This window comes from Saccopteryx leptura, chromosome 13, assembly GCF_036850995.1.
Source record: "Saccopteryx leptura isolate mSacLep1 chromosome 13, mSacLep1_pri_phased_curated, whole genome shotgun sequence".
In the NCBI taxonomy this organism is placed as follows: Eukaryota; Metazoa; Chordata; class Mammalia; order Chiroptera; family Emballonuridae; genus Saccopteryx; species Saccopteryx leptura.
Window position 1 is genome coordinate 2026448 of NC_089515.1, and position 26046 is coordinate 2052493.

Consider the following 26046-nt stretch of genomic DNA (forward strand, 5'->3'; position numbering starts at 1 on the left):
ATACAAACAAGGACTGAATCCAAGTCAGAGCCACAAGATTTTTACCTGGTGGGAAGAGAAAAGGCTTAACTGGAAACCACCCTACTGGGAAAGACCAAAGAAATTACTAGGGGCCTTTTTAACATATTGACCAGCAATTTTATGCAGAAGTTCTCTCATGTTACTGGCTATTTTTTCATAAGTATGAAAGTGAAACCATCTGAACTTGAGTATACTTTATTTATAAATAATGGGTTTAAATGAAACTGTATATAGCTGTTACATATTTTATACATATATATTTTAGTTTTTTTGGTGTGGTATACGTGTAATGATACGCAACACGGTTTGCAAATATATCTGGTTTCGCTGAGCTTTCCTTTTGAAACACACACTTTACACGTTCTAGTTGCACTGAACATGACGAAGAAAGATTTTACTATACCCTTGATAACATGTTCAAACTGCGAGCGGTTAGAAGTCCAAGTTTAGACAGCTGGACACTGATTGTTTCTGTTTACCGTACCTTTGATGTGGCGGTCTCACGCCTGGAGGAGTGGGAAGAAAAGGGAGTCTGCATGAGAACACAGAACGGTGGACTTCGATCCTCAGGGTAGTCACAAATACAATAATCCTGTTACCCTGGGTTTCAAAAACTGAAATAGTGAACGCAGGTGCAAACACGAGTTAACTCGTGAGTGCCTGCTCAAGCACCCCTGAGCAGCTCCCCAAGCCCCACAGGAACGGGGAGCTCGAGCAGCTGACACCACCTCCAGGAAGCCATCTAGATGTGCAGCAGCCACCTGTGGCCCTTACCTGCTGCTCAGCTCCTCCGAGGTGCCGAAGGCTGGCTTTCTACTTGGTGGGAAACACGATTTAAAGGAAAGATGGAAAAAGTTAGCCAAATACACTGTGCAAATCCAGTTAAACACTGAATTGTTAAAACTTTTTGGTCAAAATAGTGGAAATATAGACAAGCCTATTTTACTAAAAACTGCTTTCTTAAGGACAAGGATTGACTAGTACTTAAAAACTTTCACATCTTGGATTCGTGAGCCGTGTCACAACCAATACAGAGAGTAAGCGTTCTTTTTAAATAAGGGAGCTTTTACCATCTCAATTTCTAACAACGTGAACTGGATTCAGGGTCCTGAGTGACCAACGTCTGTGTGTTGCCATCATTAGTAATCCAAACCCACCTGTTCCCAGAGCACACGTGAGCCTGGCTCCCGTCCTGTACACAGACTTGGGCTCAGTGAGTCCTGAGGAGCGTGGTCCCAGCGCCCCGTGTGCTCCCACCTCTATGGCTTTTGTTTTGGGAATGCGGGTGGCTTCACCTTGTAATTGAAATTGTTAAATTGTGCTGGCTGGAAGTACGGCACGAGACTCGGCATACACAGTTGTGACGCCCGTCCCTGAACAAGCAGGGGTGTTTCCCACCACAGGGAAGGCCGGCCTTCATCTCTTAGCAGCAAGTCTGCTCAGTTCCTTGCCACCTGCTTTCTCAGTGGTGAGTCAGGGTGTCCCATTTGACAGATGTACTATTTCTGCAGAAACAAGCGAAGTTAGCAAGTGTGGGGACAGGCACGTGCAGGACCCCACAGGTCCTAGCACCCTGCTAGTGACGGACAAGGTCTCAAGCTGTCCTGAAACACAAGTCTGTACTTCATTATAGGCGATCAAAGAAAAGCTGATGCTTAGGTTTGAACTGAAAACACTTTGTATAGTGTGTTGCTTTTATTGGGGGGCCACACCAACAGGTGTGATGGGAGGTACAGGTGTGTGGGGGTCAAGAAGCCTGAGTCCGCTTTGCTGGTGGCCCTGGTGGTCGGCACAACCACACGAGAGTCCCAGTCAGACAGCAGAGGGACGAGGTACAGGACAGATGTTCTGCTGAGTGTTCACTTTGTGGTCTATAAACTGGAAAGGACGGCTCAGATTTAAATAAATACATTTATTATGAATAATGGCCGTATTGAGCTGTCCATCAGCCTGCCCTGAACAGGCTCTTCAATTGCGTAGAGACCCCCATGACCCCTGGCTGTGTGTGCATGGGCTCCAGCCTTGGAGGGGAACAGAGTGCACCCCTGTGCCCCGCGGAGGACACCCCTTCCCCGACTGAAACGCCGGCTGCGCTACGCGGGAGATGCTGTCCACATGCGCTCGCTAGTTGGTTTTGTCCTGGAAAATGTACAGGTTGTTGGTGGCAGCCACGGCAATAATGTTGTCGTTGGGGTGCCAGGCCGTGTGCAGGATCTTCTTATTGAAGTCCAGACTGTCCACACTGATCTCGTCCTTCTTCCTCTTCCCGCCTGGACAAACTCTCCGAGGCTTCAGGGTGGCTCGAGGCTTGCTGTTCTCTCTGGAAGCTTCCAGGGTCACATCCCTCCGCGTGTTTCTGTCAAACATTCTGAAGAAGTTGTTGTAGGACCCCGTCATGATCGCACTGCTCAGACAGAGAGAGAAGCAGTGTAAGTGAGCAGGCACTTGGCGGCCGGCCCGGCGCGGGCCCCTTTCTGGTACCCTGTGCTCTCGTAACCAGTCTTAGCACTAAGACATGCACAGTAATCATGGTCAGGAGGGAAATGCAATGAGAATTTCTTACTGAACTTCATGTACTTATAATCATGTAAAGAAAATCAGATGTTACAGAATAAAAAAGCAGTGGATTCAGACTCTTAGCTACAGTAAGGCACTTTCAAGAGGCAAACACCCTCTCCACACACCTGCCCTGGTCCTGGGCAGCACTGGGGCTTTTCCAGCCTCAGCTTCTGTGCTGTGCCAGGACTCAGAGCTGACATCAAGCTCAGTCACCAGACATCAGTCTCACTCGTCACTGTGGCCTCCCTCAGTAGGTCAAAGAATGAATTTTTAATTCATCGATTCAAAAGCAACAAGTAAAGAGGAAGTCCTGGGGAGAAGTGTGGGAAAGATAGAACCTCATTTCACAACCAATTCCAGATGTCGCAATGCTCTTCCCTCAGGATGAATTCTAACGGCTTTCAGTATCTGTCATCATGACACATTTCTATCACACTGGTAAAGCCTTCTGGTCTTTTCTAGAAAAGTGAGAAAAAGGGCCGAATGATGACCCTGGCTTCAGAATGAGTCCAGCTCTGGAGATGTGCTCAGATGACACTGGTCTGGTTTCTCCTGGTGGGAAGGACGAGGCCAGGACCTCGGCCACGTCGCCCGGTCTCCCTCCTCCGACACCGCGGCCTCCTGTCTCGTCACGGCGTGGGAGCGGCTGTCTTCATAGCACCAGGAGATGGAAGCCTGGTGTTTCTTTTCCACAGCTCAAGGCTGATCCCAGCCATGGGCAAATAGTTGAGTGTCTGATTAACCTTGTCTAAAGCTTCACACCAGAAAAAAAGATAAGACTCAGGAGAAAAATCACTCCCAGCCGGCTGTGCTTGCTTTGCTGTGGGAACACCGCCAGACATGGCGTCAGTGGACTCCTGGCAGCGGCTGTCACCCTCTAGACGGCTGAGGGCCGAGGGGCCCAGGGACAGGGCTCCCCCACTTCCTCTGCCCTCCACAGAGGCTGCCAGGCAAACGGGCAGGGGGTGTTCAGGGGACAGGTGATTTAAACGGATTTTGCATTAATTCAGATATACCAAAAAGCATAGAGAATAGCCATGTTCCCACAAACCACTGCTGACATTTGAACCCCACTGTGTTCTGTGTACAAGCACTAGAATCGGCGTGTACCACCTTGTGTGTGTTTATACAGCATTCTGAAATTATGTGTTCTTAGATGCTCACTGTCCTCCATGTCTTAACGTCAGGGTCTCCCACCGTGTACTGGTGCAGTCTGCTGTCTGTGCGCAGCACTGTCCGAGCCTCAACGACTGCACTGGTCATTTCTAGGAGCTCTATTGGATCCCTGTCCATATCTCCTAGGTTGTTTTAGTCTGTGGTACCTTGTTCAAGTTTGGTTCCTTTCATCTGTGAATACTCTGGCATTAGTTTGTATTCTGTGACGTCTGATTTTGAGTATCTGCATGCGTGGAGCACAGTTCTGTCATCCGCTGACTTACTGCGGCAGCCTGGTGTTTCTACCTGTGAGCTCCCGTGCACCAACTGCAGCCTGGGAAACCCCGAGCCCAAGAGTGGTTCCTGAGGGCTCTCCATGTGGCCCACTCCTCAGGCTGGTGTCTGCAGTGGACCAAGTGCAGGTCCACTGCCTGCATGGCACCTGCCTGGCCCTCGGGTCACGCCCGTGGGACTGGGGAACCGAGGCCACCACAAAGCTCATGCTTGTTGCTGTGCCGTGAGGAACAGCCCTGTCTTGACCTTGGTGTCTCATGTCCTCAGCCAGCACCCATGGCCACTAAGAGGAAACCAGACCTGTAGCCAGTCAGCTCCTGCAGACACCCAGACTGCCTCACTCTGTCTCGACCACACTGCGGACAGAGGACAGGCTGGCCACGGATGTCAGCATCTCGCCCACCCCACTCCCAGGCCTCCAACTCCTCTGGAAACCAGCAGATGCTCTTCCCGTAAGCTAGGATGCCCCAGTTTCGGCGCCCTGCCCACGTGCCTGTCCACTCCGGTCAGGAGCTGAGGCAGTGGGGCCTGGCTCCCTCTCCACTTCTGGCCCCTGTGAGACCCCTTCCTTGTGAGTTCCGCTGTGTACATGAAGAGACGTGTGCGGCCACAGCCGCATTCCTGCTGTTTGTGCTGAGGGTTTTCAGAATGTCCGCAGGTCCCTTACAACAGGAGCACTAGTGACATGAAGTTCTAATAAAGATGATGCAAGATCACGTGCTGCCACCGCCAGGACAGACGTTTCTAATAGTAAAGACACACTCAGCAGGACGCGCAGAACACACACTACCGAGGCGTCGGACTTGTCATGTCCCCAGTCCAGTCAGGATTTCACCCAGGCCACCCCTGTCTCCTCTCATAGTGACAGCCAGCAGCTCTGCAGGTCTCCCCTGGGCTTCTAAACAGAAGAAAAGGCAAACTGAGCTGGCCATCCTCACACCTGCTAGTAAGGGGCCTCTTACTGCCTTCCTCTTCACTCATCTTGAAATAAAAAATAAGCACTTAAGGAACAACACGAACCTGCACTGTGCTTACTGCGTAAATAAAGGAGGGATGATGACCACGGGAGCAGTTGGCTCACACAGACCTTCTCCCCGTGAGACTGTCACCACACACACAGCCCACAGCACTGTGCTTACTGCATAAATAAAGGAGGGATGATGACCACGGGGAGCGGTCGGCTCACACAGACCTTCTCCCCGTGAGACTGTCACCACACACACAGCCCACAGCACTGTGCTTACTGCATAAATAAAGGAGGGATGATGACCACGGGGAGCGGTCGGCTCACACAGACCTTCTCCCCATGAGACTGTCACCACACACAGCCCACAGAGCCAGGTCTGCCAGTGTCCTCCACGCAGCTCACCCTGGCCCTTCTACCTCTGGACGCCACATATCAAACCCAAGGTGACCCGAGGGAGACCGGCCTGTGTGGCGGTCAGTCTTGACACAGGCTTACCTGTCTGGACCATTCCAGCAGCACTCAAACTTGTCGAAGATGCAGTCGTTTTCGTACAGAGAACACAGCTTGCTTCGAAGGTACTCGTGGACCTTAATGAGATCACAGGACGATTAGAAAGCGCCAGGTGCGAGGTGTGGGAAGTCCCCGCGCAGTGGCCTCACCTGGTGGGTCTCCACGGGCCGGCTCTCCATGTTGAGATCCCAGACCTTCACTGACAGGTAGTCTCGGGTCATCATGTACCGACCACTATGACTGAACTTCACGTCAGAGATGGAGGAAATGATTTCTGAGAAAAAGGATCTACTGCTGGGATCTTCAGGTTCTTCAAAAACTGAAAAACAACATTTTGGCTTCTGTTTAGAAATTGCACAACATGCCGTACTGCAGCCCCAGCAGGACCGGCCCTCCCTGACACTCCAGGGGCACTGCGCACACTTCCGGTCCCCAGACCCCGACTCGTCTTTGCCCTCTGTGCTCAGACATTTAGACAGGACACTCCAATGCCGAGTGGCAAGGGAAGCAGCAGAACAGCCCTGACCACACCCGGACTCATGACCAGCATCTCTGGGTGAGGCCTGAACTGCTACCTGAACAAGCTCCCCAGGACATGCTGACGTGTGTCCTGGACAAGGACCCTGCGCTGACTGGAGGCTGTCACTGCGCAGATGTCTGTGTGTCCTCGTGGCAGCAGGCCTGGGCACACATGTCCAGCCTTGCTCCGCCCCTATCATCCCATGAGAACACAGCCCTGGCTTCGGGGCTACTGAGCAAGTGCTCCCAGGTCCGTGGAGTGACCATGACCTCCACCTGGGCACGCGTGGTCCAGGTTTCCACAACGAACATGGCTCACTTGTGGCAAGGCTTGTCTCCACTACTCACTGGTCACCATGAACTGTGACGCAGGGGACCACTGCTTTCAGGAAGAGCCTCATGTTCCGGGGCAGACCGCTCTGCCTCCCGCTCTGCTCCCAGGGCCGGTCCCCGCCCTCCACCTGTGCGTCTGGGGCTGCACCGCCCTGCCTTCGACTCAGTCAGTTTGGGGCAAGGAGGTCTGCACGGCCTTTCATTTTTAAGCTGCTTTAGTTTTTCTTTTCTTTTTTAAATATAGGAACCTGTGGGCTTGCTGGCTCTGCATCTAAAGTTAACTTTAAGCAAGATGGTAGCAATTTATTCAAATTCCTTTGCTGACAAATAAAACAACTCTTGGAATCTAAAACCATTCAAGAGCGTTACCTGGCAGATAAGAGGACAGGTGTTCTAAGACTCCCTCTTCACTGTTAGAATTCTACATGGAGCACAGAATTCTAAACACATATTAGCCTCAAAAAAGAGGATGAGGCAGAAGCGTGACTGAATGGAATACTGACGTGGGCACTGTTGGTGCGGGTGCTCCATGCGGGAGACACTCCAGACGGACGGGGACGGGCCGCACTGAAGGACAGTGTCAGGAGGTGGACATCAAGGCGCTACCTTTGACAGGACGTTTTACTGGGGTGCCCTTCGGACTTGCCAGCAAGTGTCCTCACCACAACACGCGTCACCCCCATGGCACGCACACTGACTTTCTATAACGTCAGGCTGTTCTTTATGGGCAAAAATAAAACGAAACCACAATCTTACTCACCTAGCAGCAGCATGAAGGTTTGGGGTTCAAGTGCTAGACTTTTCTGAGGGACTGGCTGCCAGTCCAGTCCAGCTCCTTGACAGCCAGGAAAGGTCCTGGGCCAGTGTGTTCTGGTGGCCCAGCCCAGATAGCTCTTGGCTGCACAGCCCAGAGCCCTGTGATGACACACCAAGACCCCGGCAGAGCGACCTTGCAGGGGCCCCACCACGAATATCTACAGGAAGAGGGACCTTAATGGCGCATCCCTCTTGGCAATGGCCCAGGACCAAGGTGGCGCATGCTGGGTGTGCAGGCACGAGAAGCAAGCCCTTGGCCCCTGGACATGGGATACAAGTGAGCCGCCGCTGAGGGGGCACTTACACTTGGCGTGCTGGTCACACAGGGCGGAGGAGCGCATGTCACAGAGCCGCACGGTCCCCTTGCTGCTGCTGTGCACGAGCACGTTGCACTGGTGCGGGTGGAACTCAGCCGCGGTGATCACCTCCGTCAGCTCCTCCATGTTCGCGGGCTTGATGTCCACGATGTCTGGAAGCGCGGTTAAGGCTGAGTGTGGGTGGGTTCAGTCAGTCCACAGCCAAGTAAGGAAGCACAAGTGCCCACAGGGAAGTTACAGGATTAGCCGTGAGTGAGGCGATGACACACATGTATCCCGGACACTCCGACCCGATGCAATCACCCGACTAGGGGAACGGTCTCCCAGGCTGGACACACACTTGCCCTCCCCCTTGCTGGGGACGTGGCCAGTAGCCTTCACACAGACCACACCGGCTAAGTGACACGAACAAGGACAGCGAGCAAGCACCCACCTGCACAAACCCCTGCTCGACCCGTACCACACACGGGGGTGTTCCCAAACTCCAGCAGACTCTACTTCCCCAGCGCCTGACACTGCCTCCCCCCGGGGTCTCTGTCGGCTGCCGAGTGTAGAAACAAGAGAAGAAACTGGTCACGATGGAGCTTCAGAGACAAAAAAGCTGAAACCCAGGTGACACCACAGCTCAAGGCGTGGACAGACCGAGGCGGCGACCCCGCGGGCTGCAACAGTGGGCCCCCATGCAGGGCCTGCAGTGCAGAGGGCAGAGAGCAGTGTCCCACACGTGACAGCTCAGCAGGAACAGGAAGCCAGAACACACTGAGGGGACAGCAGGCACTGAAGAGCCCAGGGTGGCTGTCAGAGCGCAGAAGATGCAGAGCCACAGGCCCCAGGGACTGAGCATGCGAGCAGCAGCAGCAGCCCGTCTCCATCATGGGAGCAAACCAAGGTATTTTTAAAGTGTTCGTAGATACAAGCAGGTCTGAGAAAGTATTTGTTTCATAATGTCACTGGGAGGGGGATTTACGGCCTGACTGTGGGACAACCATTTTTTGATAAACAATGAAAGCTATGACTGCTTAACAAACTCTTGATGTTATCAGTTCTCACAGATCATTAAAGAAGAACATAAGCTTCTAACAGGAGAAAAATGACAAAGGACAGTGAAAAAATACTCTCAAACATGAGTATTAATAGAGATCAACGGCTCCAGAGCGGTACATAAAACAGGAATGTCTTGTACGAGTCCCGAGGTAAATCTGTGCTCCTGCTGGCACGGAAAGATGGCCACACGGGAAGAGAGAGCGAGGTAATGGCGGGGGCACTGCGCCCACCAGGCACTGTCCTGAGGCTCTGCACCCAGTCTCTGTTCTCACAGGAACCCCAAGAGGCACATTCTAGCGTCTCAATTTCAGAGGAAGAGGAGGCTCAGAGAGACCGGGCTGAATGCCTCCTGACCTTCCTGATGCTGGAACTTCACTCTCACCGTGTAGAGGACGAGCTTGGTGTTTAAAAAAACACAAACTTGCTCACAGAGGCGTGAGAAGCTTGGAAGGTGGACGTCAAACTGCTTACAATGAGCACCACTGGAGGGCAGACTAGGGCAGAACCTTCCTCCTCTGTGTTATTTCAGTTCTACTCAGAAGAATGATTAAAAACCTAAGGACTTAAGGAGAACACAGGGAAAGAGGAGCATGGGCATAAATACACAGTGGAGCTTTACCAACCTGGAGAGAGAACATGGGGAGTCAGACACGCCGTCTGTCCTGCCCAGCCTCGGCCAACAGCGGCTCCACAGAGACCTCAGCACTGAGCATCAGACAGTCCCATACACTAGGTAACCACGTGAATAAGCAGACCAAGTAAAGGACAACTAATGAAAAGTGTGAGAGGCTAGCACTTATAAAGTCATGCACACTTCATTTCACGAGAGCTGTGTGAGTCAAGGCCGGGCCAGCGCTAAGCCTCAGCAGAGGAGTCCTCGAGACGACTCTGGCCAGCTGGACAGCACTCCAAAACGTGGAGAGATCCAACCGAAGCCACTTGATGTGTGCAACTCACAGGGCTCTCATCTTCTGCAAAAATCAGTAACTTTTAAAATGTGAATAGCCAGTAATATTCAGATTTTCACCCTAAAAGTAACAGTAGCATATATCACTTAAAAGATGAATTTTTTACTATGATTCCTTAAATAGCTCATCTTCTAAAAGAGAATTCTTATGTTGAACTTTCAAATAACTACTACTTAAAACTGCTCCAAATCAGCCAGGAAGGCAATGGACGTGAGGTCATGCTCATCAAAGAGGAAATTTCCCCCAAAGGTGGAAGGCAGTTGTGTTTTTAGGAACACTTGAAACCACAGAGAACTTCCGTCCCAGGCTCCCAGGCTGCGCGGGGAGGGGGGGGGGGAGAAGCACTGAGACCCCGTTGAAGACCAAGCCGAGGAGAGAGTGAGCCCCGCCCATGAAGGATACTAAAGCTTCTATCTGTGATCTCTAAGTGCCACAGATTAATTCTCAGGTCATCTGCAGAAAGATACGTTTCGTGATCGCTGTTTACAGAAATAGAATTTATGTGGTATGTGTGGGCATTTGCATAAATTCTTCGTGGGCTTGCTTCTACCATGAGGTCCATGGGCTTCAATATTGGGACCTAAAAGTGGAAGGAAACAGGGATTCAACACAAGGTCACAGCAGCATATAATCAGAGCACACAGCAGATGACAAAAGGGACATATCTCCATTCACAGCTAAGTAACAGTTTAGTGCAGGTAAAGCCCACACCAGCAACAGAGCCAGGAAGCAGGCTACAGAGGCTGTCTGGCTCAAACGGCTCCCCCTGGCTGCCACTGCCAAAGATGGCACTTTCTTGTGGAAGAAAAGATTGAACTGGCACCTAAATCTACTGCTTCCAAGGCTCTGATGCCTAATGCTGTGGCTTCACTGTCCTGTCTGTCTCTGTGGCCACGAGCTGCCTGACCACATGGTGTTGACAGGAGGTTGGGCAGACCCTCCCTGCCCACTGTCCTGGCAGTGGGGGTGGCGCAGGGCCTTCTCCCCCCCACCAGTGGCCTGCTGCTCACCACACACAAACACACGAGAGCCGTGGAGGCGCAGGGCTGGAGGAGCGCCCGGCAGAGCGCACGGCAGGGCCCGTGGTGTAAGGAGGTGCCTTTCTCAGCGTGGCGCTGGCTGCACTGTGTGGTCATGGGGCCGCTCACTTACAGGGAAGGGATGTCTGCTGTGGGTGTTACACTTTAGTAGGTTTTAGAAGGGGGCTCAGAAACCCCATCTCTGTGATGAGCACTGAGGTCAGAGAAGGCTTTCCTGGGAACAGGCCAGCCGCACCAAAATGGAAACAGCAGAGTGGAGCACACCAAGTGAAGGACAAGAGGAAGGGCACAACCGTAGGTGACAGTGTCCACACGTGACAACAGAAAAAAGGCCCAACATCACTGACATCTCTAGCAGGAAGTGAGCTTTAAAATTGAAACAAAAAGGGCCCTGGCCAGTTGGTTCAGTGGATAGTGTCGGCCCAGTGTTCAGACATCCTGGGTTCGGTCCCTGGTCAGGGCACATATGAGAAGTGACCATCCGCTTCTCTTCCCCTCTCTCTCCCCCTTTTCTCACTCTTCCCTCTCAGCCAGTGGCTTGACTGGTTCCAGCGTCATTCCCAGGCACTGAGAATGGCTCTGTTGATTCAAGTATCGGCTCCAGATGGAGGCTGCCAGGAGGATCCCGGTCGGGGCCCATTTGGGAGTCTTGTCTCACTATCTCCCCTCCTCTTACTAAAAAAAAAGGGGGGGGGACACCAAAAATGATGGTATATTTTTATAGTATATTTTTGTAATTCAAAACCAAAAGGAAAGACTAAAAAGATAAAAAGGAAACCTCTTAATTTAGTCTTCTTTGGCTAAAATTCTTGGGAAAAATATGCACAGAAGGACGTCCCTCATTTCAGTAAGTGCTGACCACACACCTGCTTTCTCAAAGCAGGAAGTGACAGTCCTATGTGGTTGGGGACAGCCTGGCACACCCTCCAACACGTCTCTAATAATCAGAACACAAGACAACTGAATACTTACAGTAGAAGACGCCTTCCTCTAATTTAAGCCCTTTTCTGACACTAAAATAATTTAGAGAAGAAAATTCAAGAGCAACCGTTTGCACTCTTACCCAATGAAGTTTAGACAACCTAGGAGTCTGTCACTGTCTCCCACTGAACCTTTAGAGGTAATTAGGAACTCAAACCCAGACCCGAGCTCACGGGTAAGTCACGCTGTTACCCGGCCTGTGACCCCTCATAAGAGCAGCTTAGGCAGAAACTGCTCTTTTCTCACCCACATCACCAGCTGTCAATTCTGCCAGTTTTATCCAGGCCACATTCATAAAAGCAGCTTTGAAAAAAATGAAGATTGGACCTAGTAAGTTTTCCCAAGAACAGGCCTGTGGGAGTCACGTGTGGCGAGTGGACAGGGTCAGGAGGAACTTGGGTTCTGAGAGAGGGAGTGTGCTCAGGTGATAGCAGGGCTGGGGACAGGCTGGGAGGAGAGCGCAGTGGCAGGGCCACCCCACTCCCCTCACACGACAGTGTAAGTGGCTTCTACTGGGTGACTGTGACCCGTGTTACCATCACTAGTGGGGACTGTGCAGTATCGGTGAGCCACGGCACAGGCGCAGCAGCATGGGCACTGCAAACCATCTGGGTCATCCTGGTTCAAATTAGGGTCCTACAAACTCGACCTGAGCACATCACACAGCCTTCTTCCCCCCACCCTGAGACAGTGACACTACCAACCTAAGAGGTCTTATGACTGTCGGTCCCCCCCCCCCCCCGCACGTCGCCTCGGCCATGCTCCCCTGCGCACACCCCCGTTTTCCTAACTGCTGGGGCACCGCTTGCTGGTGGCTGGGACTCCATCCTGTGCGCCCGTGTGCACCCCGTGCAGGGAGCTGAGGAATGGCATTGCAGACACATTGCCCAGTGTCACAGCCACTGGGGCTTGTGGGGAGAGTCCGTGACAGGGTCCCTCTCTGTAGTGCCTTAGCTACCAGTCTGCATGTGTGCCCTGGCCAGCCTGCACCCGACCAACAACTGAACACACTGTCAAACACAGGAGGCAGTTTTGTCGGGGACCCTCTTCACCACTGGCTGCGGGTTTCCTGTGGCCACCTGGTGTCGCACGAGGTGTGCCTGGCTCGACGCCCGTGTTTCATCTCTATCCCATCTCATCACGCTGAAGACACTATTCGGGGAGTATGTCCCCAGGCCAATTACAAGACACTAAGATTTTAAGTTTTACTCTACTTCATAAATGTTAAAAACGTGAAAAAACTCAGGTATCAGAAGTGATGAAATGCAGCCACTTCACACTGTATCTTGGAGCCCAAAGAGGGAGGGAAAATCAACAACTGAAAATAGCACCAGTGCTCGTGGGCTGTCAGGCGAGCAGGTGAGGACGGGACACCCAAGACCGGCCTCTGTCCACTCTGAGGAATCCAACAGAAACGGCCGGCCAGCCGGCACTGCGCCCTGCTAGCGGCAGCTCCTCTTTCAGCTCGCAGCCTGTGCCTGTCACCGCAGGGGGCTCTGAATTCCTCCTGGCCGCCAGCCCTCCACACAGGCTGCTGAACCTGTGCAGTGAAAGGTGGCGGATACATTTAGAAAAACTTCTGCTGTGGAATTAAATCAGAGTCTTTCCTTTGGTGTGTTGAAGATAACGTGTGACCTCTGCTCTTGTGCAAACAGAAAGAATCTAACACGTATCATACCAGTCTCTAACACGTATAAGGACAACGAGTGTGTCATTACATGGGACTTCTGAACCAAGAAGGCAGACAGCAGCTCAAGCAAGCGGCGTCACTCCCGTCTACAGGCAGCACTGACACAGGAGAGGGAAGGGGTGTACCCGCAGCGCTGTGATCCTAAAGGGGTCGCGAAGCCGTCCATCTTCATCTTTCAGGTTATAGCCTTCTGCTCTTTTATCCCGTTCACTTATTTTCCATAATTTAATAGTTTTATCTGAAAATAAAAACCCCATTCTCCACGTTAAAAGGGAAACTGTATCAGGCACCACTATTATTGGGGCATTTTACTAGAAAACTGTTACTTCCAGTTGTGGATGAACACTCGTTCCCTACATAAGCACAGCTGTCAGAACTGGAAACGGGGAGGGAACAATGGGCACATCGTTTCCTTTTATAAGTATGTGGTGCTGGGGAAGGGGGGGCGAGGTGAGGGGGGAGGTGAGGGTGGGGGAGGGAGGGAGGGAGGGAGATGGGGTGAGGTGAGGGGGGAGGTGAGGGTGGGGGAGGGAGGGGAGGGGAGGGGAGGGAGGTGAGGGAGGGGGAAGGAGGTGAGGGAGGGGGACGGGGTGAGGTAAGGGTGGGGGAAGGAGGGAGGTGAGGGTGGGAGGGAGGGGGACGGGGTGAGGTGAAGGGGGAGGGGAGGGGAGGGAGGTGAGAGGAGGAGGGAGGTGAGGGAGGGGGACTGGGTGAGGTAAGGGTGGGGGAAGGAGGGAGGTGAGGGGAGGGAGGGGGAGGGAGGGAGAGGGAGAGAGAAGGGGGAAGAAGGGAGAGGGGGAGAGGGAGTGTGTGTTTGCACTCTTTCAGTTTTCAACCAATTACTTGCTTCCTAGCTAATAATTACCCTCCCCCAAAGTTTAAAGCTGAAATAACTTCTCAAATGGGTTAAAATAAAAAAGAACCAACACACAGAAAATTAAAAACCTAAATCAAACAACTGTTAGAAACAAAAGCTCTTACCATTTGTAGAGAGTAGAAAATGAGCAGCATTCTGTTGTGGTAACCACCTAATTTTATTAATTTTCTCCTCAATTTCTAGACTTTTCAAATAGTCAAACTCTGGTTCATGACTTTGAAAGGTACTGTAAACATTATATTCTCCCCTAGAATGAGGGCGGCTTTTATTCTGCAAGGAAACAGGAATGTGTTTTAATGAAGAAGCACAGTGCAGGGAAATGTTCGTCCTACCAATGTGAACATCAAATGACCACACACATTTTTAAAAGTTAAAGTCCAACAGATGACATGAAAACCAGCCTCCTTAGTGATCCAGTCAGAAAGAAGAGCAGCCTCTCCTCCCGCCGGCCTGGGCTCCGGGTTCCAGCACAGCAGGCCCCTTTGCGTGTCCTTGTCCTGGCCTGGCTGTCCCACCCACCCCCCGGAACAGAGGGAAGCACCCGAGAACAGGACCCACAGAAGCGACACGCGTGCACCCTGATCCTGTGGAGTCTGCCGCTACCTGGGCAGCAGCCCGCACAGGCTGTGCACGGCCGGGCACAGGAGCCCCGCCCAGCAGCTACCAGAGGAGCGGAGCGGAAATCCCTACATGTACTCGAGACCACGGTGAGACTCGCAAGCGAATCTTTAACACAAAATCAGTTCAGTGTGCTGCAGTAGGAGCAGAGAGCCACACTTGGGGAGATGCACTCTGGAAAGATTCTGCAGGCACTACTGCAGACTGAAAAAACAGCTGTGCCCCTTTCCTCTGCGTGGCAGGAGAGGGGCTGATTCATCGGGTTCGTGGACTGTAAATTACTGACCTCTTGCTCCCGCTGAAAAATAACAACTCTGCCGCCCTTGTCTCCTGTTGCAAGAAGGTCTCCAGAGTAATTAAATTCAACAGTTGAGATGATGTCAGCTGTCAATAAAATATAGAAGCAATTTCCAGGTTATGATTTGAGAGAAGCTACAATGAATACCAAAAATCAATAAAAAGAGTCGAAAGATAAACACGTATAAAACTTTCTCCCTGCATAAAGTCAAATATTCATGGGAAACTTGTTATTACCAAGCAGCCACTTATTGGTTCTGGAGCCCGGAGCCAATGAGCACATATTGATTTACGGGTTTGCTTAGGTGATCTAGTGCCTGGTCCCTTGTGCACCAGAATTCATCTAGATTGGGTTGTCTTAATACACGGATTTAGGGAAGAAATTTAGAAAATTAAAATTGAAAATAAAAATGCTGGTCCTAGGAGACTGTTGCCTGATTTGTAATGCATGCCTAATTCTAACTTTTAAAATAAATCTGATTGTTATGGGATAGACAGTGTAAGTTCTGTCCACTGTCTGGATAATGGATAAAGTCATGCCACCGAGAGTGATGGCATCATTACTTAGCAAGACACTGCTGGTCAGGTGCCTGAGACTTCTGACACTATCAACACAAAGATCCTGGACATCACTCCTGAGGGGTGAGGCCCACAGGTACAGAGGATAAAGTCAAGTGCTGGAAAAGTCCTTAGCTGTCCCAAGGCTAACATTTTAGTTAGAGGGAATGAATCTGAATTTGTGAGGGACACTGCACCAAGAAATGTGCCCCCTCGGGCTCTGGAGAGAAGTTTTCTCTGGAACTCCAGCCTGAGTGCTGACTGAACAATGACTACCTGTGGGTGTGGTCTCCCAAGGGCCTGCATTTGCTGGTTCTACGGCCACCACCAGAATCAACCTTTGTCAACTGCCCCAGAAAACCCATCTCTCTGCTCCGAGGAAGGGCTGGTTCACTTCAAAGCGTGCCCACTACTGGGGCACCAGCACAAAGGGCATGTCCACCAGCAAATGAGAGTAACCGGCCGGGTCAGAGGGCCACTGACGTTGGGGTACTTAGAGAAATAACTGAACTTGCTGTCATAAACGTCTGCACTAATTGGAAACAGACCCCAACGTTGAAACTACTTGAAGAACCCCTCAAAGTAGCCACACTATATAACTTCAAAAAGTATTCACAAACATTCTCATTAAAGAATTATGAGCCTGACCAGGCGATGGTGCAGTGGATAGAGCATCGGACTGGGATGCGGAGGACCCAGGTTCGAGACCCCGAGGTCGCCAGCTCGAGCGTGGGCTCATCTGGTTTGAGCAAAAGCCCACCAGCTTGGACCCAAGGTCGCTGGCTCAAGCAAGGGGTTACTCGGTCTGCTGAGGGCCTGCAGTCAAGGCACATGTGAGAAAGCAATCAATGAACAACTAAGGTGTTGCAATGCGCAATAAAAAACTAAATGATTGATGCTTCTCATCTCTCCGTTCCTGTCTGTCTGTCCCTGTCTATCCCTTTCTCTGACTCTGTCTCTGTAAAGAAAAAAAAAAAGAACTATGATTTCGCCTGACCTGTGGTGGTACAGTGAATAAAGTGTTGGCCTGGAATGCTGGGGTTGCCGGTTCGAAACCCTGGGCTTGCCTGGTCCAGGCTATACAGGAAGCAACTACTATGAGTTGATGCTTCCTGCTTCCCTCACCTCTCAAAATCAATTAAAAAAATGATGATTTCTTATCGCATTGGCATTGCTAACCGACTTATAAAAAGATACTGAATTTTACTGCCTGGGATTTCTTTATTCTTTTAAAAATAAATCTTCAGTTAAACTTGGGAAAAGATTTAAGCTTCTTCTTGTTAGAAAGAAGTGTCAGTTTTTAAAATAAATTACTCAACACAGTTTGCTTAAATGAAACAAATTCTGTATTGGACTAAAAGATACTAAATCTGTATCACTTACACCCAGGGGGTATACCATATTATATAATTAATGGTATTCTAGTTGCCAGTGATTTTTAAACTTAATTAAAATGGACTGAATTTTTAAAAAAGAAACTCCCATGAGTTTCTCACCACTGTCAGTGGTGAGAAATTATTCTCATTAAGGTACGTAAATATGTATAAACCTAAAATTAGAAAAACACTTTGAGCCTGACCAGGCGGTGGCGCAGTGGATAGAGCGCTGGACTGGGATGCAGAGGACCCAGGTTCAAGACCCCGAGGTCGCCAGCTTGAGCGCGGGCTCATCTGGTTTGAGCAAAAGCCCACCAGCTTGAACCCAAGGTCACTGGCTCCAGCAAGAGGTTACTCGGTCTGCTAAATTCCCGCAGTCAAGGCACATATGAGAAAGCAATCAATGAACAACTAAGATGTTGCAACACACAACAAAAAACGAATGATTGATGCTTCTCATCTCTCCGTTCCTGTCTGTCTGTCCCTGTCTATCCATCTCTCTGACTGTCTCTGTAAAATATAAATAAATAAATAAAGTTAAAAAAAAAAAGAAATACACTTTGAATTTAGAATTGCTCTAATGTCAAAATAAATATGTAAACTAAATACTAACAAAATTACAAAGTCAATGCAATTAGAATTACCAGCATGGATGTAACCTGACGAATGCTCCCTTACAAACCAGACTGGTGCTGACAGCATGGGCCGACCCTGACGGAGGGCACATGCTGGGCGCTCGGACACTCCCACGCACCCACGAGGACTTGCTTCTGCTGCTTCCTGTCTGAGCGTCAGAGCCTGGTCGCAGGGCCAGAGTGAGGCTCCAGGGTGATGGGCAGGCAGCCGCGCCGAGGCACTCTGCTGTGAGGACGGACTACGTTCACGGAGCGTGCTCAGCAGCCCCTAAGCACCCACCTCAGACCTGAGCCGGTGTAGCGGCCGCTCAGATGCTCCTCTCTTCTCCCTCACACCCACATCAAGGAGGTGGAGTGGGGACTGACCCAAGTCTCAACACGGACAGGACTGCATGTCTGAGCAGAGCTGCTGGGCTCCCAGCCTGCCCATCCCGACAGCTTCTCCCACGCATGCACATGTCCCAGATGCTGCCCTCCAGGAGTGAACTGTTCCCTCCACCCCCAGGATTCCTCTCCAAAACGATCAAGCCTGTGAGAGGGTGTCAGAGCCTCCAGCTGAAAAGCCCACCTGCACACAAGTGCTGCGGACCCAACGGCTCCACTGAAACAGGAGCCTCAGCTCAGAGTCAGACAGGTGTAAGAAGAGACCCAAAACAAAGGAGGAACTTGGAGGAAAGAGGACAGTGTCAGTAAAATGTCAAACAAATGATAATTCATGCCCCTAGGGAGCTAACACCTAGTAACACTGGTCACACTGCCAGCAAAGCACACCCAGTATTAAGCAGGGGGTCTCACCACAGCCTGTGAAGCCAGCTGCCTGGCAGAGAGGACCAGAGATGGTGCACTATACCCAGTGGGGTCCCTAAAACCAGCAGCGAGCTATGAGAAAGGAAAAACAACAAAGAAGTGCTCTTTGAAATTCAAATGTAAAATAATAATCATAAAAAACTCCAGCCTAGCCCTGGCCGGTTGGCACAGTGGTAGAGTGTGGGCCTGGTGTGTGGAAGTCCTGGGTTCGATTCCCAGCCAGAGCACACAGGAGAAGCGCCCATCTGCTTCTCCACCCCTCCCCCTCTCCTTCCTCTCTGTCTCTCTCTTCCCCTCCCGCAGCCAAGGCTCAATTGGAGCAAAGTTGGCCCAGGCGCTGAGGATGGCTCCATGCCTCTGCCTCAGGTGCTAGAATGGCTCTGGTTGCAACAGAGCAACGGCCCAGATGGACACGTCCCCTGGTGGGCATGCCGGGTGGATCCCGGTCCAGTGCATGTGGGAGTCTGTCTGACTGCCTCCCCACTTCTCACTTCAGAAAAATACACCCCCTAAAAAACCCCAAAAATGAAAACAAAAAACCCCAAAACATAAACAAAACAAAACTCTCCAGCCTGACCAGGTGGTAGCGCAGTGGATCGAGTATCAGACTGGGATACGGAGGACCTGGGTTCAAAACTCTGAGGTTGCCAGCTTGAGCAAGGGGTCACTTGGTCTGCTGTAGCTCCCTGGTCAAGGCACATATGAGAGAGCAATCACTGAACAACTAAAGAGACAAAGGAGCCGCAAGGAAGAATTGATGCTTCTTGTCTCTCTCCCTTCCTGACACAAAACAAACAAACAAAAAAAGAACTTCCACAGATTTCTTTCTAAGAGTAAGCAAAAAGACAAAAGAGGTGAACAACAGGGAGTAAGAGCTAATCAGAGGGTTGGGTGAGGGGCCCATCACCAGTCACCAAGCTCCAGGGACACAATGAAAGGAGAAAACCATCAAAGGAGTGAGACAGGAGTTCCTAGTTGGCAGCACATGAGTTCTAAGCCACGTCTGGCTGAAGACCAGACCCAGTCGAGTGCAGCACTCTGAAATCCAGAACACCAAGGAAAAAGGGAGAGTCTAAGATTCTCCAGAGGCCCAGGCTGGTTGGCTCAGCTGCAGAGTAGCAGCCCGGTGTATGGAAGTCCTGGGTTTGATTCTTGGTCAGGGCACACAGGAGTAGTGACCATCTGCTTCTCCACCCCTCCCCCTTTTCTCTCTCTCTCTTCTCCTTCTGCAGTCATAGCTCAAATGGTTTGAGCTAGTTGGACTGGGCACTGAGGATGGCTCCATAGCTTCACCTCAGGTGCTAAAATAGCTCAGTTGCTGAGCAATGGAACAGCGGCCCCAGATGGGCAGAGTATCACCCTGTAGGGGGCTTGCCAGATGGATCCTGGTCGGGGCGCATGTGGGAGTCTGTCTCTCTGTCTCACAATTTAAAAAAAACAAATTCTCCAGAAAAGACAAACATGTCACTGAAGGAAGGAATCAGAGGCATCACATGAGATGCAGGAATATGGTAGGAATACTCGCCACCCTCAAGATTCTGGTAAAAATATATTTCAACTTATAATTCTATAACTAGCCAAGTTTTGGTATAGATTCATCAATAGATATGACCCATGAGAACATCAGCTCTTGGGCCTCCTGCAGCCACGGCTCTGAGAACCCCTGGTTTAGCACAGGACGGGCCTGACCCCGCTGTACTGTTAACAGTGGTGCTGGTCCTCCACCACACCGTTCCAAGTGGGGTCTTGGGCTGCTTTCCTGCTGCAAAGGCAGAGTTGGGATTAATCGTTGCAAAAGAGACAGCCTGGTCTACAAAATCTATACAATAGGTACTATTTGCCCTTTACAAACAAGCTGGCAAACCTCAGATTTAGAGTAGGCTGGCATTTCCAGCCTTTATTATTGTAGTAACTTTCTAATTGGCATTTCCGCCTCTGTTCTTACTCCATTGCTATCCATTCTTCAAAGGCCAGAGTGACCTTCCTAAAAAATGTCAAGTCAATGTCACTTCTCTGCTTAACATCTTAAAGGCTTATTATCACAATCACGCCAGAGCTCAATTCAAGTCCTCAGCACGGTATTCAAGGTTTTCCTTCATCGCCCTCTGGACCCGCCAACCTGCCCCTGCCAGGTATACTCTGGTTTCCCAGAATGCACCACACTCTCCCCAATCTTTCCTCCAGGACCCTCCACGGAACATTTTTCTCCACTTTCCTTCCCCCTCCTCCTACACACAGCCCCACTTTTCACACAAGTCTCTGCTGGGCACCTCTATCACGCTCTCTCCACATGCCCGCCTCTCAGAAAGGTACACTGACCCCTGTGCTCGTCAGGCAGTCTAAGCAGAGGTCTTCCTGAGTCAGGAGCTGGGTTTCTCTGTTCTAACACTCTGCACCCACAGTCCTCTGCACCACAGACCTTTTATGATGAACTCAGCCGGAAGCTCATCCCAAACACCAGCTTTTAACAGTTACCAGGTACTGTGCTGCCCATCTGGCAGGCGTTCCCTTGCAATCCCTAACAACCCTGTAACGGTCACAGGGAACAGCATCCGTTTTACAGACGAGGAAAGAGAAGGTAAGTAACCAGGCAAGTTAACAGAAAGCTAGTGAGAGGCCTGAAATAGGCTTTGTACCAAACGCCTTTACACATCCGATTATCAATCAAGTTGAAGAGATAGGGTTAACCCTCAGGACAGAAGTGAGGACCAGCAAGCAGGACAGAGCCAACGGCTCAACACCTGGTATGCTGAGTGCAAGGGAAAATCAGGCTGTAACACAGAATACAGGATCAAGAGCGGCTAAGCTGTGATTCACAGACAGTGGAATCTGAGATGGATTCAGAAAGTAGGATAGACAGAAGGCAAAGAATATTTTCAGTTGGCAAAGAAGTACAAGCAGCATTCAGGAGATGGGAAGGATCACTGAAAAATAATGGAAGAAGCCAGAAATCATGTGCCATGTGAAAGGTTCGGGGTGAGCGGAGAGATTGGAAAGGGGTCAGGACAAAACAAGAAACTGCTCTTTTTACATTTAAGTATAGCTGCAACAATTTCCAGGTTACAGAGGCACTGCACATTGTTTGATATTAACAAAAACCTGATGCTGAAGTTAGAAAAGGGCCTTCAGACCTAATAAATGGCAGACACACATCAAACCCAGAACTTCCCAGTAAAACAACAGACTTTGATAAGTAATAAAAAAAATCAACGAATAGGATTTAATACTACCATAATCTTGGAAGCTTATATCTGACTATATAACTAAGTTCAGTCCAGTTTCCTGAACACATAGCTTGATTTCAGAGACATTACAATGAACCTGTGTTCAATAATTATGTTCAATGTATTAATCAAATATACTTGATAATTCCAAAGTCAGACTCTCTTCACAAAACTCCTAAATTCAACTGCAAGAATGTTACCAGATCATTTTCCATAGAACATGCTTTCCTGAAGGCCTTTTCAATGGCTTAGTCATAAATGTTAAGTAAATGGGAATTCTATAATGAAATGTAGACATCAGATTGGAAATAATTCAAATAACCAGACACGTTGTCCTATCGTGATTAAAAAAAAAAAAAAAAGCCACTAATACTAAATGTCATTATATACAGAAAAAAAAATCAATCACTCTACTCTAAAAATGATGACTATATCTGAAAAGTTTTCACAACTACCATATTTCATTGCTTCTAAGGGGCACATTTTCCCACATTTTAACCTCTGTGAAATCATTGTATATTCAATGAAACACAGTAATTTCTTAGTGCTGACGCCCAAGTGCCCTTAGGTTTTGCTACCCTTTCGCTTTAGAAAGGCGGGCCCTACTGGATTACTCAGATACCCGGATTATTTATATAACATCCTGTTTAAGCTTGAGTTAAGCAGATAAACGCTTAGTTTTCTTTAGTATTATTTTTCCAGAAAAAGATTGTCTAATTCAATGCAATGGATCAGATCATGGATTAAGATACTGATTAAAACAAAATCATCAAATACAATAACACCAAGAGATTTAAAACTACAAATTCTGAGACGAAAGGAACCAGCCACTATTAAACTCTACAAAAAGCCACATGAAATCAGGTAACAATTCATTACAGAGTCCCCTCCAGCTCCCCCACCACTGTTTATCCAGAAAGGGCCTCATGTGCAAAGGCAGTGGACCTCAAGCTCCCTGCAAGAAGGCAGTGACGTCACAACAAAGTCACCTGGCAGCAGAGTTCCTGCGTCATTTGCCTGGCACTCAAGTGTTTCAGTGACTTCTGCCTGCATGGTAGCCCTTCTTCAAACACTCTAGCCTGGCCATTCTTGAAACCCTGCTACTGGCCTCACAGAATCTGGACAGGGACTCCCCCTACTGGCCTCACAGAATCTGGACAGGGACTCCCCTTCCAGGGAATTCTCCACAATTCCCTTGGTGAGCTCCTGAGCTTCAGAAGGACAGAGCAACCTTCCCCCACCCCCAGTGGCCACATCCCATGGTGGGAATTTCAGCAGCAGTGGCCACAAATGGCCACTGAAGCAGCAGAGCATGCATGGGCCCTGGAGCCAGTCAGCCTGCTGACCAGAGCAACTGGCCTCTGTGCCATGGCTTCTGCATCTAAAACTCCGAAGAACAATAAATAGCTCCTCCCTCCTTGAGTTGTGTAAGGATGGAATCAATGAACACAGGTAACTGGGAGCAGTCTCTGGAACGTCACGCTCAACAACTGTGAGCTGTCATTACCTCCTAGCTGGGTCCTCTACAAGGAGCTGGGTGGGAGTTTGGGCCACCCAGCCTTCAAGCTTTAGAAACTCACATTCTGCTGAAAGAGAAGGATCATAATACCATGTGACATCTGCATAAATGCTGACCCAGCGAAAGGGAACGGTTGTCCAAGGAAAGGGAGGAGGGGCTGGGTGATGGAGAGTAAGCATCAACATGAAAAATCCACACATTGAACAATTTCCACAAAGTGATCACCATTCGGAACCTATTTGGAGGTACAAGCTAACAACCTCTCAGTTCCTTCTGGAAGCCTCCTCCTGGTTTTTAGATTTTTGACTATTGCTCATCTAGGCATAAAGGCTCGCCTACTCCCCTTTTGGGGGTGATGACTACAGCTACAGCTAGCTTGTTGTAGGGGGAGAGGCAACTCATCAGTGACCATGACTCCTGCATCCAGCCACCAGGAGGATGGTCACTAACTTCCTCCTGAGCCGGCCCTACTCCTGGGTGTGGGCAGACAGGACAGCCTTGGTGGTGCTATGGCTGACCTGATCCGTAAGCAAGACCCCACTCTTAAAAGGCTTCAAATTTTATGCCACACAACACTTCCTTCAGGAGTTACGAGTCAAGCCTCCCAAAATGATTAGTTTTAAACATAAAAGGGAATAAAAAGCCGGTCTCCCTGGCACACACACCTTACCTACAAAGTCAGGCTGCACCGCTTCACACACACTGGTGCCTCCCTTACCCCGGTGCCGACCAGCCTGCCGGTCAGCCACGCTTGAGAAGCGGGAGCCCAAGGGCAGGAGTGGCTTTTCAGACAGAGCTCAGACCAGAACACAGCCTTCAGGAACACACTCACTACTCAAGGCACCAGGGCCCAGCACCTCCCGTAAGTGGCCCGTGTGTGCCACGCTTGGGCACTTCTTCCTCGAGGCTGCCCGGTGGCACCACTGGCTCCTCCACGGTCCTCTTGACCCTCAGTGGCTGTACCCTCCTCCCTCTTGACGACTTCTACCGCAGTAACATAACCACACAAAACTGTCACAACTGTAAGACAAACAGTGAAGGGTTGTAACTGCCACCTCTAAGGCCACAGCAAGTGCAGATTCAGACAGAAAGCTTGAACACACCCCACAATCAAAAAACACGTTGGTGATCACCACAGACCTTGCTATCACCAAGACAGAAAACCCAAAAGACCAACCCTTTTAGAGATGTCCAAAATTTCACTTAAACATGCAAAGCTATCCTATCAGTTTAACTCTGAGAACAAAATGTTCTGTCAAGATTTTGCAAAGGACAGCGTCCTGTCAAACTGTCACATCGTGCTTAAAAAGACATCATTTCAACCCAAGCAGGTTGGGAAAGACAACTTCTCTACAGAAAGGGAGAGGCAGCAAGCCCTTCCACCCCCTGCCCCTAAACACACACGCTTTGCTTTGCCGCTGGCAGGAATTTCGCGTGGGCCGGACTGTCACCCGCTTGGCACAGGCAAAATGAAAAAAAGGAGCGCATCCTAAAAAAAGAGAAAGAGACCAGGAAACCACTGCAGTTACAGAGTCGCCCAGTTCCCATCGAAGGCCAGCAACCGCGCCACGAGCCTCCCAAGGAGGAGCCGACAGCTGCGGCCCCGACAGGCGGGCGGGCAGGGCGCGTGGATCTGGGAAGGCAGGGCGCGCGGGTCCGGCGGGCGGGCAGGGCGCGCGGGTCCGGCGGGCGGGCAGGGCGCGAGGCCGGGCGCCCACCTGCTGGCCCCTGGGCAGGAGGACGGCGACCACCACGTGCGCCTGCTCTGGCTCGCGCGCGTCCGACGGGCAGCCCCCCGCGTGGCGGCCCGGCAACCTCGCCCCCGGCTCAGTCGGGGCTGGGGTCACGGGGAGGGCCGACCAGCTCCAGGTTAGGAGCTTTGCAAGACGTCGCCGGACAGCGGCTGACACCGTAGTTCCGAGCCGGCCCCGACCCGCGGGGATGAGACCGCGTGCGTCCCGACCTCCGTCCGCCCCGCCCGCCCGGTCTCTGCGCCGACTCCAGGCCCGCCGAAGCAGCCGGCGGCCGCCTGACCTTGGCCTCCGCGCCACCCGCGAGCAGCGCACACGCTCCGGGGCGGCCGCTGCGCCGGGTCCCGGGGGTCTCGCGTGGGGAGGGGCGCGGAGGGCGCGGCCTTACCTTCTGCCACGTCCTCGTCGATGGCCCCCTTGACCTGCGAGAAGCACCACTGCACGTCGTTGCCGCCCGCCGGGCAGCCGCCGCCTCCGGCTCCTGCGGACACAGCGGCGCGTCAGGCCCCGCCCGGCCCCGCACACGCCCCGCGCCCCGGTCCCCGCCCGCGCGGGTCCTCACCTGCCATAGCCGGCCGGCCGGCGGGCGCGCGCGGGCCGGCGGGCGGGCGCTGAGGCGGCGGCGGACGAAGAAAGCGGCCGCCGCGCAGCTCCCGCCCCAGCACCTCAGCCAGGCCGCCGCCGCGGCCGCCGCCGTCACAGCGGGGGAGGGATTTTTTTTCTCCCTTTTCAAAATGGCGCCCAATGCCAGTCGCCCTGCTCAATGACGTCATCCCCCTCCGCCTCCTCCGCGGCCGCGGGCAGGGGCGGTGCCGCCGGGAGCTTCCGTGAGCGGGGCGGGGCCTGCGGCCGCGGGGTCAACCGGGCTGCGCAGACTACGCTTGCGCGACTGCCCTCTTGCGGCTCCCGTGACCCCAAAGTGTACGCTTCAGGGCGGCCTGGGGACCACACAGCCGACGGGGTGTGAGCACCGGGTCCCGCGCTTTCCTGAAGACCAGCCGCCGGACCGACTCTCGCCGTGCCGGGAGGGCTGCCGGTGGCCCCGCCCCAGCCAACTCCCCGGCCAATGGGAGTACGGTCCTTCGACGGAGCAGCCAATGGAAGCGCGCTCCGAGAGGATGGGCGGAGCGTCCGGGCCAGGGCGCCACACCTGAGCCGGCGCCGCGACCA

The 26046-nt window shown here is 51.5% G+C and overlaps 1 protein-coding gene across 2 annotated transcripts; it reads right to left on the minus strand.

The window, feature by feature from the left end:
- Positions 1–1918: 1918 nt before the first annotated feature.
- On the minus strand, positions 1919–25670 carry PPP2R2D (protein phosphatase 2 regulatory subunit Bdelta). Of its 2 annotated transcripts, XM_066355436.1 has the most exons (10): positions 25439–25670; positions 25265–25357; positions 14996–15093; positions 14196–14361; positions 13340–13452; positions 9906–10083; positions 7479–7643; positions 5656–5825; positions 5492–5583; positions 1919–2425 (listed from the first exon to the last, which is right to left on the minus strand). In XM_066355436.1, the coding sequence occupies exons 1-10, from the start codon at positions 25647–25649 to the stop codon at positions 2146–2148; spliced, it is 1566 nt and encodes a 521-aa protein (XP_066211533.1). In that variant the 5' UTR covers positions 25650–25670; the 3' UTR covers positions 1919–2145. The 2 variants fall into 2 exon arrangements, with proteins under 2 accessions (XP_066211533.1, XP_066211534.1); XM_066355437.1 differs by lacking the exons at positions 13340–13452; positions 14196–14361; positions 14996–15093; positions 25265–25357; positions 25439–25670 and adding an exon at positions 13243–13331.
- Between the last annotated feature and the right edge of the window lie 376 nt (positions 25671–26046).